The sequence below is a fragment of the Bombus terrestris genome, chromosome 11, assembly GCF_910591885.1.
Source record: "Bombus terrestris chromosome 11, iyBomTerr1.2, whole genome shotgun sequence".
NCBI lineage: Eukaryota > Metazoa > Arthropoda > Insecta > Hymenoptera > Apidae > Bombus > Bombus terrestris.
The window spans coordinates 17,090,701-17,106,146 of NC_063279.1; the positions used below are offsets into that span (position 1 = coordinate 17,090,701).

The window sequence follows — 15,446 nt, forward strand, 5'->3', positions numbered from 1 at the left end:
TTACTGAAATAATAATTGATAGATTTTTACATGACTAACATAGGGAAGGAACATTGTATAAAAATATATTGATATAAACGTGTTGCTTGATGAAAACTGCATACTCGATGCGACAAACCATTATTAAATATTATTCGCAGTATGACACGAATTAATTGTAACGCGATGTATTTATCGTAAAATGAACGAGTCCCAAACATGAGGATGCACCTTAGCAGGCGCAAAATCGACAGCGATAAGTGACGTTTCTACTCGTACACGTGCGCAGAAGTTAATTAATGGATTAAACGTGATGAAGATGCAAGACGTTCTGATGTGTTACAAGAAAAATCAAATCTTTAATATGCACAAATAAAGAAAAAAAGTCATCACATAACAACACGTTCATTCGTATTAGCTATAATCGGCATAAAGAAATTTACGAATGCAAGGTAGGATTTTCGAAAGAAATCGAGATCGTAAACAAGAAGAAAATGAGTTCTAGCGAATATAAGGGTAGCGAGAATGAAGATATCGAAAATTCAGATGAAAGTGATAGGCCATCAGGCGAGAGATGGGCGCCTGTTGGAGCAAATGATGGTGATAATGATTTTGCTGATGAATATAAATATGTTGATAACATGGAGAAGTGAGTACTTAATCTTTGATGGATACAACAGAAGTGCTGTTGATAGTAATGCTTTCTAAATAACAAAATATTTCATTTTATAAACATTTTTTAATGTATTCTAATAGCTTATCATACGATATGGAGAGGCTAAAAGTGCTTGAGGAAGAACAGGAAATGTTAAATTCATCTCTTATAGCATTGACTACCCACTTTGCTCAGGTATTAAATGGGTTTAAAAATACAGTTCATACAATTCATGAATTTAAATATATATAAAAAAGTATAAATAAAAGTATACATAAAAAAGTATAAATATCTAATATCTTTAACATATATCTATCTGTGACTACCACAGGTTCAATTTCGTTTAAGACAAATTGTGGATGCACCTGCAAATGAAAAAGAAACATTGCTCAAAGAATTAGAAGAGTTTGCTTTTAGAGGAATACCAGATGTCCCAAATAACTTATCACTTGATAGTAGATCAATCACACCAACTTCTCCAATGTCCTGCAAGCAAAGCGTAAGCTACATAAAAATCTAATGTACCTGTAATTTATTTATTCTTTTAATTTGTATTATCTTTTTTATTTTTTCTTGTATTTATTTCTTTCCTCTATTTTTATATTTTTTATGTATTTTATCTGTGTCTGTATTCACTTTGTTTGTAAATAAACATGCTTATAAATCTGTGATACGCTTTCATTATTAATCTTAAATATTATTTACTAAAAAATAAATATCATTATATGTAAGCTATTCATAGAGTACATAAATTTATTAATCTTGTGCCATATGTTTTAATCCTTATTTAATTCCTGAATATTGATATATGTATAATATGATAATTGTAAAAAAGAAAGATAGTAAGCTACTTTAGTATATATTATTTAACAGATATCTGGTGTAATAAATGATGTTGATGTTGAATCAAAAATGGCATTACAAAGAACAAAACAAAAAGAATTAATATGTCAACTAAAATCTCAGTTAGAAGACTTAGAAAAATATGCTTATGAAACTGGTAACGCAGATTTACCACAAAGTATGATATTAGAGAGGCAGAGTATTATAATCAGTAAGTTTCAAAGATTACTATTAAGATAAACATCTATTTGATTGAAATTTAGGTTGATTTCATTATTTTTTCAGACCATCTAAAAGAAAAGTTAAATTTCAATGTTGATGATCTTTGTAAATTACCAGTTGATGACTTAAGATGGCAAGTAGATTATGCTATAAGTCAGGTAAATTATTTCATATAAGATAAATTATTAAAGAAATAATGATAGATAAGTTAAAATTAAATAAGTTAAAAAATAATTTACAGATTGTTAGCCCCTTGAAAATGAAGGAGCAATTAGTATCTCAATTAAAAACACAAATTGCGGATTTAGAGCGTTTTATAAATTATCTTCAAGGAGAAGTCAATACAGAAACTTTAGCTTGCACCTGTGCATGTCCAGTACATACCAGTGGTTCTGCTGGTTCTACTTCATATGCTAAAAAGTCATTTAACAGAAAAACAGAGGAGGAAAGTAGAACAAAGACTCTGAATACTGTTAAAAAAGTTGTAGCCCTGTTGCATATGTTTATAGTGTCTCAATTAGGATGTGGTAGTGAAAGAGTTCGAAGAAATTTTAAGAAAAGTTCTGTACATAATTGGCGCGATTTAAGAACAAGATTAGATTTTGCAGTTGAACATGTTATAGAGACCATTGCCGAAACTGAACGTCACCCGGATGATGACGATATCTCTAATGAAAACGATTACGCCTCGGATTCAGATTCTATGTCACATTGCAATGCCAGAGTAACATCCGCTGTAAGGAAGCATCTAGCAACTTCCATACGTGATTTAATACAACACGGTTTAATGTCTGATGCGCGTTCTAACAGTGTAGTACCATTTGTGGGATGTTTTCCCCAAAGAAACTCTTCTGCTTCTAATTTAATGCATGCATGGGAACTAGTATTGAAGTATTATGAAATTAAAAATGGCCATCGTTACAATTCCAGTCCGGCACAAAAATTATCCCAAAGTTTTAATCTTGATTTAGCAGGTGGAAGAGTTGTTTCTTCTAAACAGGTAGTTATTTTACATTTGCTAATATTTTCTCTTATTTTTAATTGAATTTGTTCCTTTAAGAATATTAAAAAATTTTCAGAGTTTATTAACAACAATTGGGAATATCATTGCATCACATAATCCATACAAAAGGAGTTACGATTCTCATTTTAAGGCATTTATATGTGCATCCCTTAAGTGAGTAAATGTTGTTACAAATCATCTTTTGACGAACAAGCATTTATTTAAGATTTGTGTTTCTTTTATTATAGTGCTAACAAACTTGTCGTTTGGTTAAAGCTTATTTTGCAATGTCAATATCTTCTTGAAAATCATTATACCTCGTGGAGTTATGTTGTAAAAACAGGTAATTAAAATATTCATATAGAAGCAATATTAATTTTAACAGGATAGATTTTAATTACAATATATCTGGTTACAATACTCACATGTTACTGTTACAAACAGGTTTTCAAGATGCGTTTCACACTCTTGATCGTCTTACAAGTTATAAATTTGATCTACCAGTTGATCTAGCGGTAAGACAATTTCAGAATATAAAAGACGCATTTTGATTGCGAAGAATGTCAATGATCATATTTACAAGAGTATGGAGGTACTTATTTTAGCAAATCAAAGACAAAATACTAAATACTGCAATTAGATAAATAACAAACAGTATATTTTAACTTTATATTGACGTTATAATGGTATATCACTTTTTATAATTTTCTAGTTTTATTTTGCCAAGAACATTCCTTTGTCATTTTCGAGTATTTATTATTAAATAAGTTTTATCATGCAATAATGTAGCTGTAATGACTTAAAATGTCAGTATTTTAAATTTAAATTTTCCAAATTTTGGTTCTTAATTAGTTTATTTTGAAAATATAAAACATTGTAGTATAAGCAGTAAAAATGATCATATGTTGCACATGAAAATGTCAATGATGATCTTATGATATATAAAGTGCAGTACAGGTAATAATGTAATGCTGCCCAACATAATATGGACTGAAATATATACATTATCTAATTATTTTGAACTACATTTTTTAACATTACGCGTTCTCGATAGATTAATAAATTTAAAATGCTAGAATTTTTATTTACACCAGTTAAAAAGTAATCTTGCATAAATTGAAACCAGGTTTATAAAATTAAAAAATGTGGTTTTTACTGTAATTAAACTTAAGATCTTAATACTAAATTGTATCAGAAGGGTAGAAGAAGTCATGTTACTTCGTATGAAGAATTAATATTTGTCAAAAACCAAAGAATAAACCAAAGTTGTTTTTAGTATTCCATAATTCTTACTTCTCTAGTTTTTAATTTTAGTATCACTTTACACAATTGCAGTTGATAGATATATAATTTTGTGGTAACATATCACTGAAACAGTAACTAAATCTAACAACAATGTACTTTGATGTTACAATATATTATCAATATGTTGTATTTTATAGATTTTTATAATTAATTTGTATAGTGTACATGTTTAGTTAATCATAAGAAAAGTTATTTCTTTTTATTGCATAGCTAGTTGAAAAAAGGAATATCAGATATTATGTTCTTCTATAAAGCAACAAATTATTGTTCCTAATTTTATGAACATTATTCCATGAAAAAAATGTATAGATTTCGAAACATCTTATTAGAAGATATGGATTATTTTCAAATAATGGTGTACTAGATATACATATATACAATGCAGATATACATGACTATTATATCGCCTACATAAGATATTTCATGTGTAAGTTAGCTTTAAGTATGTTAACTGTATAATACAATATAAATATTTGCTTTTTATATACATAATGATGATTTGACATTAATTTATTGAGGAAAATATGCGGAAATATATTTATGGAGCAATGTACTTGGTTTTTATAATTTGTCATCCCAATGTTGCATTCTTCATGGAAATAAAGAAAAAAAAAAAAGGCCATGGAATATATGAAATTGGTTGTTTATTCCTTGTAAAAGTTGTACATCAGTAAAAGTTTCATAGCAGTTCTTCTTCAACATGTTCGTAGTATTTCATTGATAATTCCTCGATATTCACAGTATAAAGCACACAATCTTTACTAGCTCTTTAGTTAAACATGATTCTTTACAATAAAATAAGATGCAACTTTGGATTATTTTTTGCACATGTATGAATTTCATTAAAAGTTTAAAATAGAGTATCGAGGAATCTCTATGTTTTTACAGATTAGATTAGTTTGTTGTACATAAAATTCAGAATAGAGTCTACCATTGTCAATAACACATCTGAACTCAACGAAGTATATAATACCAGAAGTTTCTTGGTCGTAGACAATACGTATTGTGTACGTATTATCGTAATATTATATCACGTACAACTCTACTTATACAGAATACAAATACACAGATTTAAGAGCACAGACTTGGTAAAAGTTCTTTTGTCTTTTCTTCACAATATAAAAGTCATATATAAAAAGATTTGTGGAAGAGCATTTGAACATTGCATTCACACTTTCTGCATATAGTATATCATATTTGTTAATGCTCAACCAAATGAGTTAATTAATTGCCTTAAGAAATCAACTGGACAATGACATTCATTAGTTTACATATCTATGTACTTAAGCATAGGATAGAACATTCATAAATGAATATGCTCTTTGCAACATATACATATAGATCCTTGTGAAAATACTGATAAGTGACACATCTATTGGAATGCAAATACATTGATAAACAATAGCACTAGATAGCTCTAATACTAGTTGAAAAAAATTAAATTATATCACAAAAAGTTGAAATAAAAGTAAAGTGCAATTGTTAAAAATGTTCGATCTAAGTTTTACTCCATTTATGACAATTTTTTGCATTTAATAATATATTGAAATAATCGTGTTATGAGTAAAACATTCATTTAAATACCGTTTACACCACAGTAATGATTTACTTTCAAATCTTATGTATAACAGTTGCACAGTATACACTCACTTAATGTTTTTTATCTTCTTACTATAACATTTGTCATAATAGCTTTTAATGATATTATTTTTCGTACATTAAATAGGCTATGTTTTTTGGTACAGCAACGATCTAACATCTAACAATTAAGGACAGTTTACATATAACGTTGCTAAATATAAACCCATTTTTTTATAGCCAAATTGTTCACATAGTTATATAAATTCAGTATTATCTGTCTTAGGCTTTAGCAAAACATTATTATTTTTCTATTTGCTTTATATATATTTATATATAGGAAAGTTCGTCTGTTTTCTATAACATAATGTATGTCTCTAAAGATATTTCTGATCTGAAGAAGTAAAAAAAAAGCATTGCAAATATATCTATTACATACAATTACACATATAAATATGTATGCATATAGCCATAATCACCAGGTCAACTAGTACATTCTTCTTCAATTCCTCATAAAAATGTACCAAGAAGAAGTAGAGGAAAAGATAAAAGTGTCTTTATATTCACAGATAGTATAAAAATTATGATAGTTAAAAAATGTATCATCAATCTCTACACTTTTAATCATAGAAATAACAAGCATTAAAAATTTATATAAATAATTATATAAATTTGTATGTTCATAATTATGTCAAAATGAAATATAAAAAATCCATTATTCTTATAATATAATTATTGAACCTTTATCACTTAAAACTAAGTTTTTTTTGGTAGAACATTAAACAAACATTTTAAGCATCATTCTTATATTTGTATAAGAAAATTTTATGAAATCTTTTAAGAAGAGTTAACAGCAATACCGTATCTTTTTATAAGCATATTTCTAACTTTTTGTAAATAGAAACAAGTTAATATTAATAGCAACACACAAATTAATCTATTATTTACTTCGAAAAAACACATTGAGTTTTGGATTCTGATTACTTATATAATAAATATTCTATAATGGTAGTACTACCACTGAAATCTTTATATTGTTGTGTTTTATTCTTAGTATTAGATTGGACTGTTATGTATATTATTTCATCTTTTAATGGCAGTTAGAAACATGTTATATTATTGTAAAATTCGTTGACGGAATGCGTGAAATCACAATAGGCAGAACGTAAATTGAAGATTGAAATTTGTATGTGTGGAAAATTATTTTGAAACACTCATACAGTATCTTGATTACATATATGTGTTCTTCGTACATACCAGTCTTCAGTTCTTTAGTTTCGATATAAGTTTAAATAAATTAGTAATAAATAAATTGTTAGCAGCTTTATAATCTAAAAAAGTATTATGATAATTATTTTAAACAGCACTTAAGTTTAGTAATTATAAACATGATCGAGCAAAATTTGAAATTTTTCATTTTGTAGAAAACAATTGATTTAGTAGTGTATATGTATATTTACAAGAATTGGGTATAAATCAAATAAAAATATTTTTCCGATTTAACTTAATGCATTTGTGCAATCATTCTTGTAAACATAATAGTAGCCAATACGTGTTACTATTAACACATTTTTTATAAATATTTTGATCAATTAATTTAATAAGGCTACATAACAAACATAACAAAGGCAGTTGTGTGTAACATGTAGTATAATTTACCACTTACTTACTTTTACCTTTCCATAAATATCACTTACTTCATAATTATATGAATTATTGAATTCCCTTCAGAGACAAATTATTATCAGGCTCAAACGTGAATACGCAATGGTACACTGTCCGACTTATTTTCTGCTTCCAGATTGTATTTTATAGTATCAAGGGTGTTATAAATTGTTCTGAAAGTAGGTCTATCCGATGGTCTCCTGTTCCAACAGAGCTTCATTAGATCGTATATCGCAGGTGGAGTATTTTCAGGGCATTGGAGTACATTGCCCTCTTTAATGTATTTTACAACTTCTTCGTGCGTCATTCCGTAATAAGGCTGAAGCGCAAAACTAAATATTTCCCATAAGCACACCGCGAACGCCCACACATCAGACTCGACAGTATACTTATTGTACAATATACTTTCTAAAGGCATCCATCTAACTGGAATAGCATCTTGTTCATCACCTTTGTAATAATCTTGTAAGTAGATTTTTTGCGATAAGCCGAAATCTGCTATCTTTACGATCATTTGGTCATTGATCAAACAATTTCGTGTTGCAAGATCTCGATGAACGAATTTTCGATCCGACAAGTACACCATTCCGGATGCTACTTGAAGCGCAATATTAATCAAATCCATGTGTGATAGACGAGAATCTGTAAAATGTTCGTCCTTTTCTAGGCTTCGGATGATATAATTTCCTGGCGAGCAAGATCGTAGAAATTCATTCAAATCACCACGACCCATGTACTCGAAAAGAAGACACATTGGTCGACCTAATGCGCATACACCTAATAATTTGACGATATTTGGGTGATCAAATTCGGCGAGAAGACATGCTTCTCGTTCAAAATCCTTGAGAAGATCATCCGACGCTTCTTCTTTTAACATCTTTACAGCAACATTGGTGAATTCTTCACCGGGAACGAGACCAGGCGCTTTTGCTTGGAATACTCTACCAAAAGCGCCTTGTCCTAAATCTCGAACATAAATGATATTATTTCTTGGAAATTCGAGTTTCTCCAATTTCGGATTAAGTTGTGCACTCGTTTTGTGGTATGCATCGTTGCTCGGTAATTTATCTAAATCAATACCGACGTACTGGAAATTATATATAAATGTAACATAAAATATACATATACATCATTATTGTTTTGGTTATGGATATTGTAATGATTTTGAATACCAGGCTCAGCAATATTTTTCTGGGCATTATATTTTCAGATTATGTTAATTTAGTAATACAGTCAATAGAAGTTAATTATTTTTAATATACCTGATTATCTGTAGGGTTATATCCTTGATGTCTTTTATGAAGTCTATGACTTAAAATAATGGATAATAAACTTCCAGCTATAATTACAAATACTAATGAAGATAATATCAATATAAACTTTGGAGTAAATAATGTGTCCATTACTAGGTCTTTAGGATCAATTTCCAAAACTTTACTTGTTACATTATCTGCATTAACCTTTTTAGGATCAAATGTTTTTTGGGCTGTAGGAAAAATTCTTTTTATTAATTATTATTAGTAGAAATTTTTAATAGTAAAAAGTAGAAACTCGTGTTTTTTAATATCTTTGTAAACAAGATATAATGCACTAACATAAGAACAAATATATTTCTGTATATTTAGTTACTGAATAATTTGTCAAAGTACAATGTTGTGTATATATGGCATTGAGTGTGAAAGGGTTAAGGATTGAAAAAAGATGTATTCAATTACTTATATCTTATTACATTGTATAAAATATTAAATGCATACCACACATAGGAATATCACAATGTTGCCATCTTATATGAGGATCCATAGTAAAACACCATGGCATTGGTTCTTCTCCACCTGCATTTCTGCAATAATTCTCTCCATAACGAATTTGAGGGAAGACATCTGGTGGTCTATCATGACTATGTGGCACTTGTGCATTCCATGACTGACAATCCAAACCTAATCTTGTTTTATTTACTTTGCCCATGTAAAACCTACCATTGCCCTCAACACAATCATCTGAAATAAAATATGATTGAAATGTTAAAGATACAGATATTTAATAGCTTCTGAAAACATTTTAAGTTTGCTTTACATGTAACAAGTTCTTCATTCATATCAGTCAAATGAATATGAGAACAGGTTGTCTTTCCTGTAACTACTTTTGGCAGTGATTCACAATCTGGTAATGTGAAATGTCCTCTTGATCTGATATAAATATCTCTCTGTTTGTTATCCTCTATCATTGCCCAATCATTGAAACAGAATTGATGACGTACTGCCATGCAGTCCTCATAACATAATGGTAGACCAACTGAATTGTGACATTGTGGAAAAGCATACATACATAGCATTTTCTAAAATGATTAAATATTCCCTTCATATCTCTTTATACCTTTATATCTTTATTAATTTAATATATCATTAACTAATTACCTCTGCAGCTGAACGACATGGTTCAACAAGTCGTTGTATTAATTCCTCCCATAAATTAGTTGTGATACGTTCATTCAACCATCCTCCAGGATTATCATTGGAATCATTGAACCATACTTTTCCAATTCCAGTTAAATATTTCTTACAAATCTTACCATTGTATGGTGCACAATAACCTTGTGATTCAGGTTCTACAAAAACAAGAAATTTAAATTAGAAATATTTCTTACAGAGTTCTTATAGAGTTACATGTTTCTGCTGTATGAAATACATACTAGTTTGTGCAGAACTGAAATGCAAAATAATTGCTATCAGAGAAACAATCCAGAACATCATCATTTATATATACAGCTTGAAAGAACGTCAAGAAAAAATATCACATGTTTAAACAAAAAATTCGTTCACATAAGAAATATGCTGTTGGCCGCTATTCATTTAATGTATACTAAACCGCATTAAATCCATTGTGTAAATTAAGTATTTTTTCATACACAATCGATTTTGATACTCCATTTTACGCGATAATTGAACTTCTACGCGTATTCGATGATCACGGATTGAATATTACAATTATTGATTCTAATTTTTTAAACTGTTTTCGATATGAGCAGTACGAATATTTAACAAAAATAAAGTCAATGAACCGAGTTATAGTATCGAATACATAATTCGTATAGCGATTATGATTAAACGGTTCTAAGAAAATTCTTGTTTTTGTCTATCATATGTGTAATTAACTAATACAGCCAATTCACCCTTTTATTTACAACATTGGTACGATGAATAAATGGTAAATTTGTTCGTTTTGTAACGAATGTAAGTAGTTGCTAATCTAACAGATATTTGGAACTAGGACAGTATTTGCATTCGATAACGAAGTCGAACAATCGTTCAAATTTCTTAAATATATGTTTTTGCAATTTGCATGATATATTAAATATTTATAATCATGTGTATTTGCAAAAAGTTAATGAAATCAATGATAATTAAAAATATCATTGAAAACAATTGAAATTTCTGTAGTAGCAAAGTATATGTAGTTAGAATGAGAATAACTTATTTTAGAAACTTTTAGTCGTAATGTTGGTGCAATAGTATTTAGAAACAAAATGCGCGGGAACAAATTCTGTTTTATTTCTTAAGATTATTTCTTTGAGAAAGTTCAAGATAAAAGAATTATGCAGGCATTTCTAAAAACAGGCAAATTAGGGCCTGGTGAGCCTAAAAAGGCTTCAACTTCACGTTCGAAGGAAGAACACAGTGGTTCTGCAACGCCATGGGTTGAGAAATAGTAATAGTTTACTAATATAACCTAAATTGCATCGATTTGGTAAATTTTAAGATTTTGTTACTCTTATAGCCGACCAAGAACTGTAGAAGACGTTGTTGAACAGGCAGAAGTAGTAGAGGTATTGCGACAATGTTTAACAGGTGGAGATTTTCCAAATCTATTATTTTATGGCCCACCTGGTACTGGTAAAACAAGTACTATACTAGCCGCGGCCAGACAATTGTTTGGTAGCCTCTACAAAGAAAGAATATTGGAATTAAATGCTTCTGATGAAAGAGGTATCCAAGTTGTAAGAGATAAAATCAAATCTTTCGCACAACTTACAGCAGGTGGTATGAGAGATGAGTATGTTCATCATCATATTAATCTTATAACATTAGTCTTAAGCCAATGATGATTAGTAAAAGGTCTGAGAATTACAATAGAGCTATGTATACAGACTATTTAAAGAATATAGTTGTAATCAGGAGTTACAAAAGAGTAATTTTGCTACTCTTATTGCCAACTGAAAATCAATATGCTTTGAACAGGTCGTCAAGAATATTATCAAGTTTTAAATTTTTGATTCTGTATCAGAAGCAGACAAGAATTAATGTTTATCTTTAATAGTCCTGTATATTGTTCTTGTAATTTCTATGATAAAGGCACGATCTGAGGCACATCATATATAAAAAATTGTAAATACATTAAATGAGAATTTGGTATAATAGTAATATTTCTGTTTTAGTGGGAAAGGTTGTCCACCTTTCAAAATTATTATCTTAGACGAGGCAGATAGTATGACTAATGCTGCACAAGCTGCGCTTCGTCGTACTATGGAAAAAGAATCTCATACTACCCGGTTTTGTTTAATTTGTAACTATGTATCGAGAATCATAGAACCTTTGACTTCTCGTTGTACAAAATTCAGATTTAAACCATTGGGAGAAGATAAAATTGTTGAAAGATTAGAATATATATGTAAAGAGGAGGACTTGAAGGCATCGAAGCCTGTCCTACTAAAAATTGTCGAAGCCTCAGGTGGAGATTTACGACGCGCCATAACGTGTTTGCAGTCCATTACAAGGTTGAAAGGCAAAGGCACCGATATTACTGTTGATGATATCATTGAAATTATTGGGGTAATGTACAGTTCTTATTTTAAATAGCAAATAGAGACAATATTGCTTTATTGGCATAATAAAATAATTGTAGATTGTACCTGATAAATGGTTGGATGATTTAATGAATGTATGCAAGACAAAAGATTATAGCAAGGCAGAGGAATTTATTGATCAATTTATGTTAGAAGCATATGCTACATCTCAAGTGAGCTTTATTTATTACATAAATTATTTATTAACCTCTTCGGTACGACACTTGCCTTCCACATAGTGTCATTTGCCGATCGCGAGCAAAAACGATTACGTATAAGAATAGTTAAAATAAAGAAGTTAAAATGATATATATATATATATAGTACATCTAAATAATTTCTACAGGTTATTGAGCAGCTCAGTGAAAGAATTATATATTCCAATGAATTAACAGATAAGCAGAAAACTCTCATTGCAGATAGACTGGGGGTAAGATTATAAAATTACTTACAACAGTACGCGTTATATATTATTTCTTTTGTTTTCAGGAATGTAATTATAGGTTGCTAGATGGTGGAAGTGAATATATACAACTTATAAATCTTTGTTGCGGTATTATAAAAGCTTATGAATTAGTATAAAAGTTGTTTTTTCAGATGTATTAATAAATATTTATTACTTTTTCTACAAATTTCATTTCATTTTACCTATTTAAAATAATACACTGAAGTTACTCGTAAAGTGAAACAACATTACTAACGTCGCATTCCCTGCATATGTATAATTTCCCTAGTACTAATTTCACATTCTCTATGTAGAAAATTTCTTATTTTTATAATACTAGATATTGTCGAAACAAAGTATTATAAGTTTAACGATAGCTTCGTACTCGATTAGTGTATTTAAAAAGCACTATAATTGTCATTACAGTTACGAAATAAAATTTAAAACACGTTAATAATGAGGCTTATAATCTAGGGAAGAACCGATTTCTAAGATCGAACGAATGCAATTCCGTCGCGCAACCTATCGGCAAGCGGTGGCGAACGATGCGACGGTTTGAGAACCACTGTCATCGGCGTGTAGGGGCGTCGTTGCTGCGTGCAATGTGTATCGTGTAGGCGTTGGCGAGGAGGAGACAAGTCGGGGATGTGTCCGTAAAAAACTTGCGGTTTCTGCGTACTCTGCCGCACGTGCACGCTCGAAATCGTGTTCCGTGAACGATCGAATCCCGACAAAATTATACTGCATGCCTGCATTGTTCGAAAGCGTATTGCGAACGGGTCTAACAATTACAGGCAAGGAAAAAAAAGTGTAGCCAGTGCTCCGTATATTCTTTCGTTTCTTCGAAAGGCCGCGTACCGTGCGTATATATTTCGGTCTTTTGTCGCGGACGTTTAAGACGCGAGCAAATAACTCGAATCAGAGAAATCGTCTATTTGATTCTACGGAGACGAACGACGTGCTGTAGAAACGACGCCCGTACCAGGATGCTAGGACATCTCCAAAGGGCCATTGAGTTGATCGGTGTTACTCGTGTGAATTGATTTCAACTCGATCCGTAGTAAACGAGAGCAAAGCCTTGCAACGGAAAGAAAGAAAGGAAGGAAGAAAGAAAGCGCAAAAGATTTGTTTCTACAGAAAGATAAAGATAGAGAGACGACAGGGAGGAACCCGAGGAGAGAAAGAATCCGACGGAGAGTGTGTGTACAGGAGATGTTTGGAATCTTGAGACAAGATCCTGGTGCGGGAGGATTTCACTATCAGCGACTACGATCGAACGTATTATCACACGGTGGATTCTTCGGCGTATGAGACAGCATTCACCGGTAGGTTCGTGGGTCTCTCTCTTGTTCTTGTGAACACGATTGACTGTGTGTGTGCGCGTGTTTTTCCCGGCGAGGAAATCTCGGCTGCAACGGCGGCGGCGGTGGTGTCTACTGGCATGAGATTTTATTGTCGTCCAGTCGGCACGCTCTCGTCGAACTATCAACGCCGAATACGTGCCGTGTTATTCGTGCAATTTTTTCTGCGTGAGTCAGAATAGTTGGTTCTTTTCCGTGATTTCCCTTTTGTGCCGAATGAAATCACTGTTCGATCGACGGTGACAAAGGATATACTTACGTACCACGGGAAGAAAATATTTTTCAGTATTCCGGCACTCTCGTTTCTACGTTTGCCCCTGAGGCTCTTGATGATATTGAGCATTATCGTCACCACGGTTGACAGTGCGACTCAACTTTCCACGTAACCGTATCTTCTCTCTTTTTAGAGAGCAATCATAAATATATCGGCGCTGAATCGTGTTCGTGAAAAAACAGTGTTGTGGAAGAAAACGTGCGGTGGACAGAGAGGGTGGATGACACACACGGGACGCGTATCGGCCGGCCGAGGGAACGAATTTGCGGATTCGTCGCCGGTATATTACGTCGTGCGACGAAGCTTCTTGGAATGTGACGAGGGACTTCCGGCGTGGGAAATATCGTAGAAAAGGTGAGCGATTTGAATATAGCGGTGAATTGGTCTTTGGTGGTTAAGTTGATTAGTTGCTTATCAGATACCATCTGCCGTTAAAACAAGTATTTGACACCATAACTACCAAGCTTGTCTAAAAGATAAATCATTTCTGTAATTATAAATATGTGAATGTTGTTGATAATATTGATATTTTTATCGAAATAAAAGCATGATTACGTATAGTTACTTATTTTCGTCATGTTACTTTAATTCTAATTAAGATTGTATAACATATTTAGCTGCGTATCAAAAGCCGGTTGTTGTAATATTAACGAGACTATGCTTTCTAACCTGTAAACGCAGTTGCGTTAAGAAAGCATTGATAAACGCTAAACCGTAAAGGTATATGACTATTTCAGAGAAATTGATCTTTTTAGGAATTATGTATCCTTATATATACGATTTACATAATAGGAAAGTAGTTATTAACTTTTGGACAATTTATCCCAAATGAGAATGGCGTGGTCCAAAAGTAAAAGATTCGGGTAAACAACGCGTCAAAACTGTTTTAGTTTACCATGGATATCCAACTTTACTGTTGCGTATGTACATGATTATGTTTAATTCTCGTTTTTATCTTATTCCTATGTGTTATTATAAATGCGGAAGTACTTTAGGATATAAAAAAAAGTATACATTTCGAATAGTTAATGGTTAAAATACCATACATTTCACATCTGTCTAGCGTATATTTAATTCAACGATCGTTGAGTCATTCGAATTTTTCACCGATATCTACGAATCTTGGATCGACATCTTTATCAATAAGTAAATTAATCTAATAATGCGTAAGCAGATATCGATGCAATATTACATTTGAGTCACGTAAAAATCAAATTAATCAAGTCAAATTGCTAAGATAAGTTATAGCTGTAAAACTGGCAGATATGAAGTATAA

At 31.0% G+C, this 15,446-nt stretch overlaps 4 protein-coding genes across 12 annotated transcripts in view; 3 read left to right on the top strand and 1 right to left on the bottom strand.

The window, feature by feature from the left end:
• Nucleotides 1–136: 136 nt before the first annotated feature.
• LOC100650612 (RUN domain-containing protein 1) lies at nt 137–4,560 on the top strand. Its single transcript, XM_003399232.3, has 9 exons — nt 137–628; nt 736–829; nt 966–1,133; nt 1,508–1,688; nt 1,763–1,857; nt 1,941–2,699; nt 2,779–2,876; nt 2,951–3,045; nt 3,147–4,560. The coding sequence occupies exons 1-9, from the start codon at nt 474–476 to the stop codon at nt 3,251–3,253; spliced, it is 1,752 nt and encodes a 583-aa protein (XP_003399280.1). The 5' UTR covers nt 137–473; the 3' UTR covers nt 3,254–4,560.
• Nucleotides 4,561–4,634: 74 nt separating this feature from the next.
• Nucleotides 4,635–10,550, bottom strand: LOC100651093 (tyrosine-protein kinase transmembrane receptor Ror2). The gene is made up of 6 exons (XM_012314201.3): nt 9,940–10,550; nt 9,665–9,855; nt 9,324–9,585; nt 9,005–9,247; nt 8,513–8,736; nt 4,635–8,337 (listed from the first exon to the last, which is right to left on the bottom strand). The coding sequence occupies exons 1-6, from the start codon at nt 10,001–10,003 to the stop codon at nt 7,336–7,338; spliced, it is 1,986 nt and encodes a 661-aa protein (XP_012169591.1). The 5' UTR covers nt 10,004–10,550; the 3' UTR covers nt 4,635–7,335.
• A 194-nt stretch (nt 10,551–10,744) lies between these two features.
• On the top strand, nt 10,745–12,722 carry LOC100651216 (replication factor C subunit 4). Its single transcript, XM_003399237.4, has 6 exons — nt 10,745–10,955; nt 11,025–11,300; nt 11,683–12,076; nt 12,150–12,263; nt 12,437–12,520; nt 12,580–12,722. Exons 1-6 carry the CDS (start codon nt 10,843–10,845, stop codon nt 12,670–12,672), a joined length of 1,074 nt encoding a protein of 357 aa, XP_003399285.1. The 5' UTR covers nt 10,745–10,842; the 3' UTR covers nt 12,673–12,722.
• A 383-nt stretch (nt 12,723–13,105) lies between these two features.
• Nucleotides 13,106–15,446, top strand: part of LOC100651340 (catenin delta-2) — a 51,731-nt gene continuing 49,390 nt past the window's right edge. For 8 of the 9 annotated variants that reach the window (XM_048410207.1, XM_048410211.1, XM_048410212.1 and 5 more), the window contains exon 1: nt 14,054–14,524. The gene's annotated coding sequence lies outside the window, so the exon portion shown is untranslated. Of the gene's footprint in view, nt 13,861–14,053; nt 14,525–15,446 lie in introns of those variants that run through there. The other variant, XM_048410208.1, reaches the window with a different exon arrangement.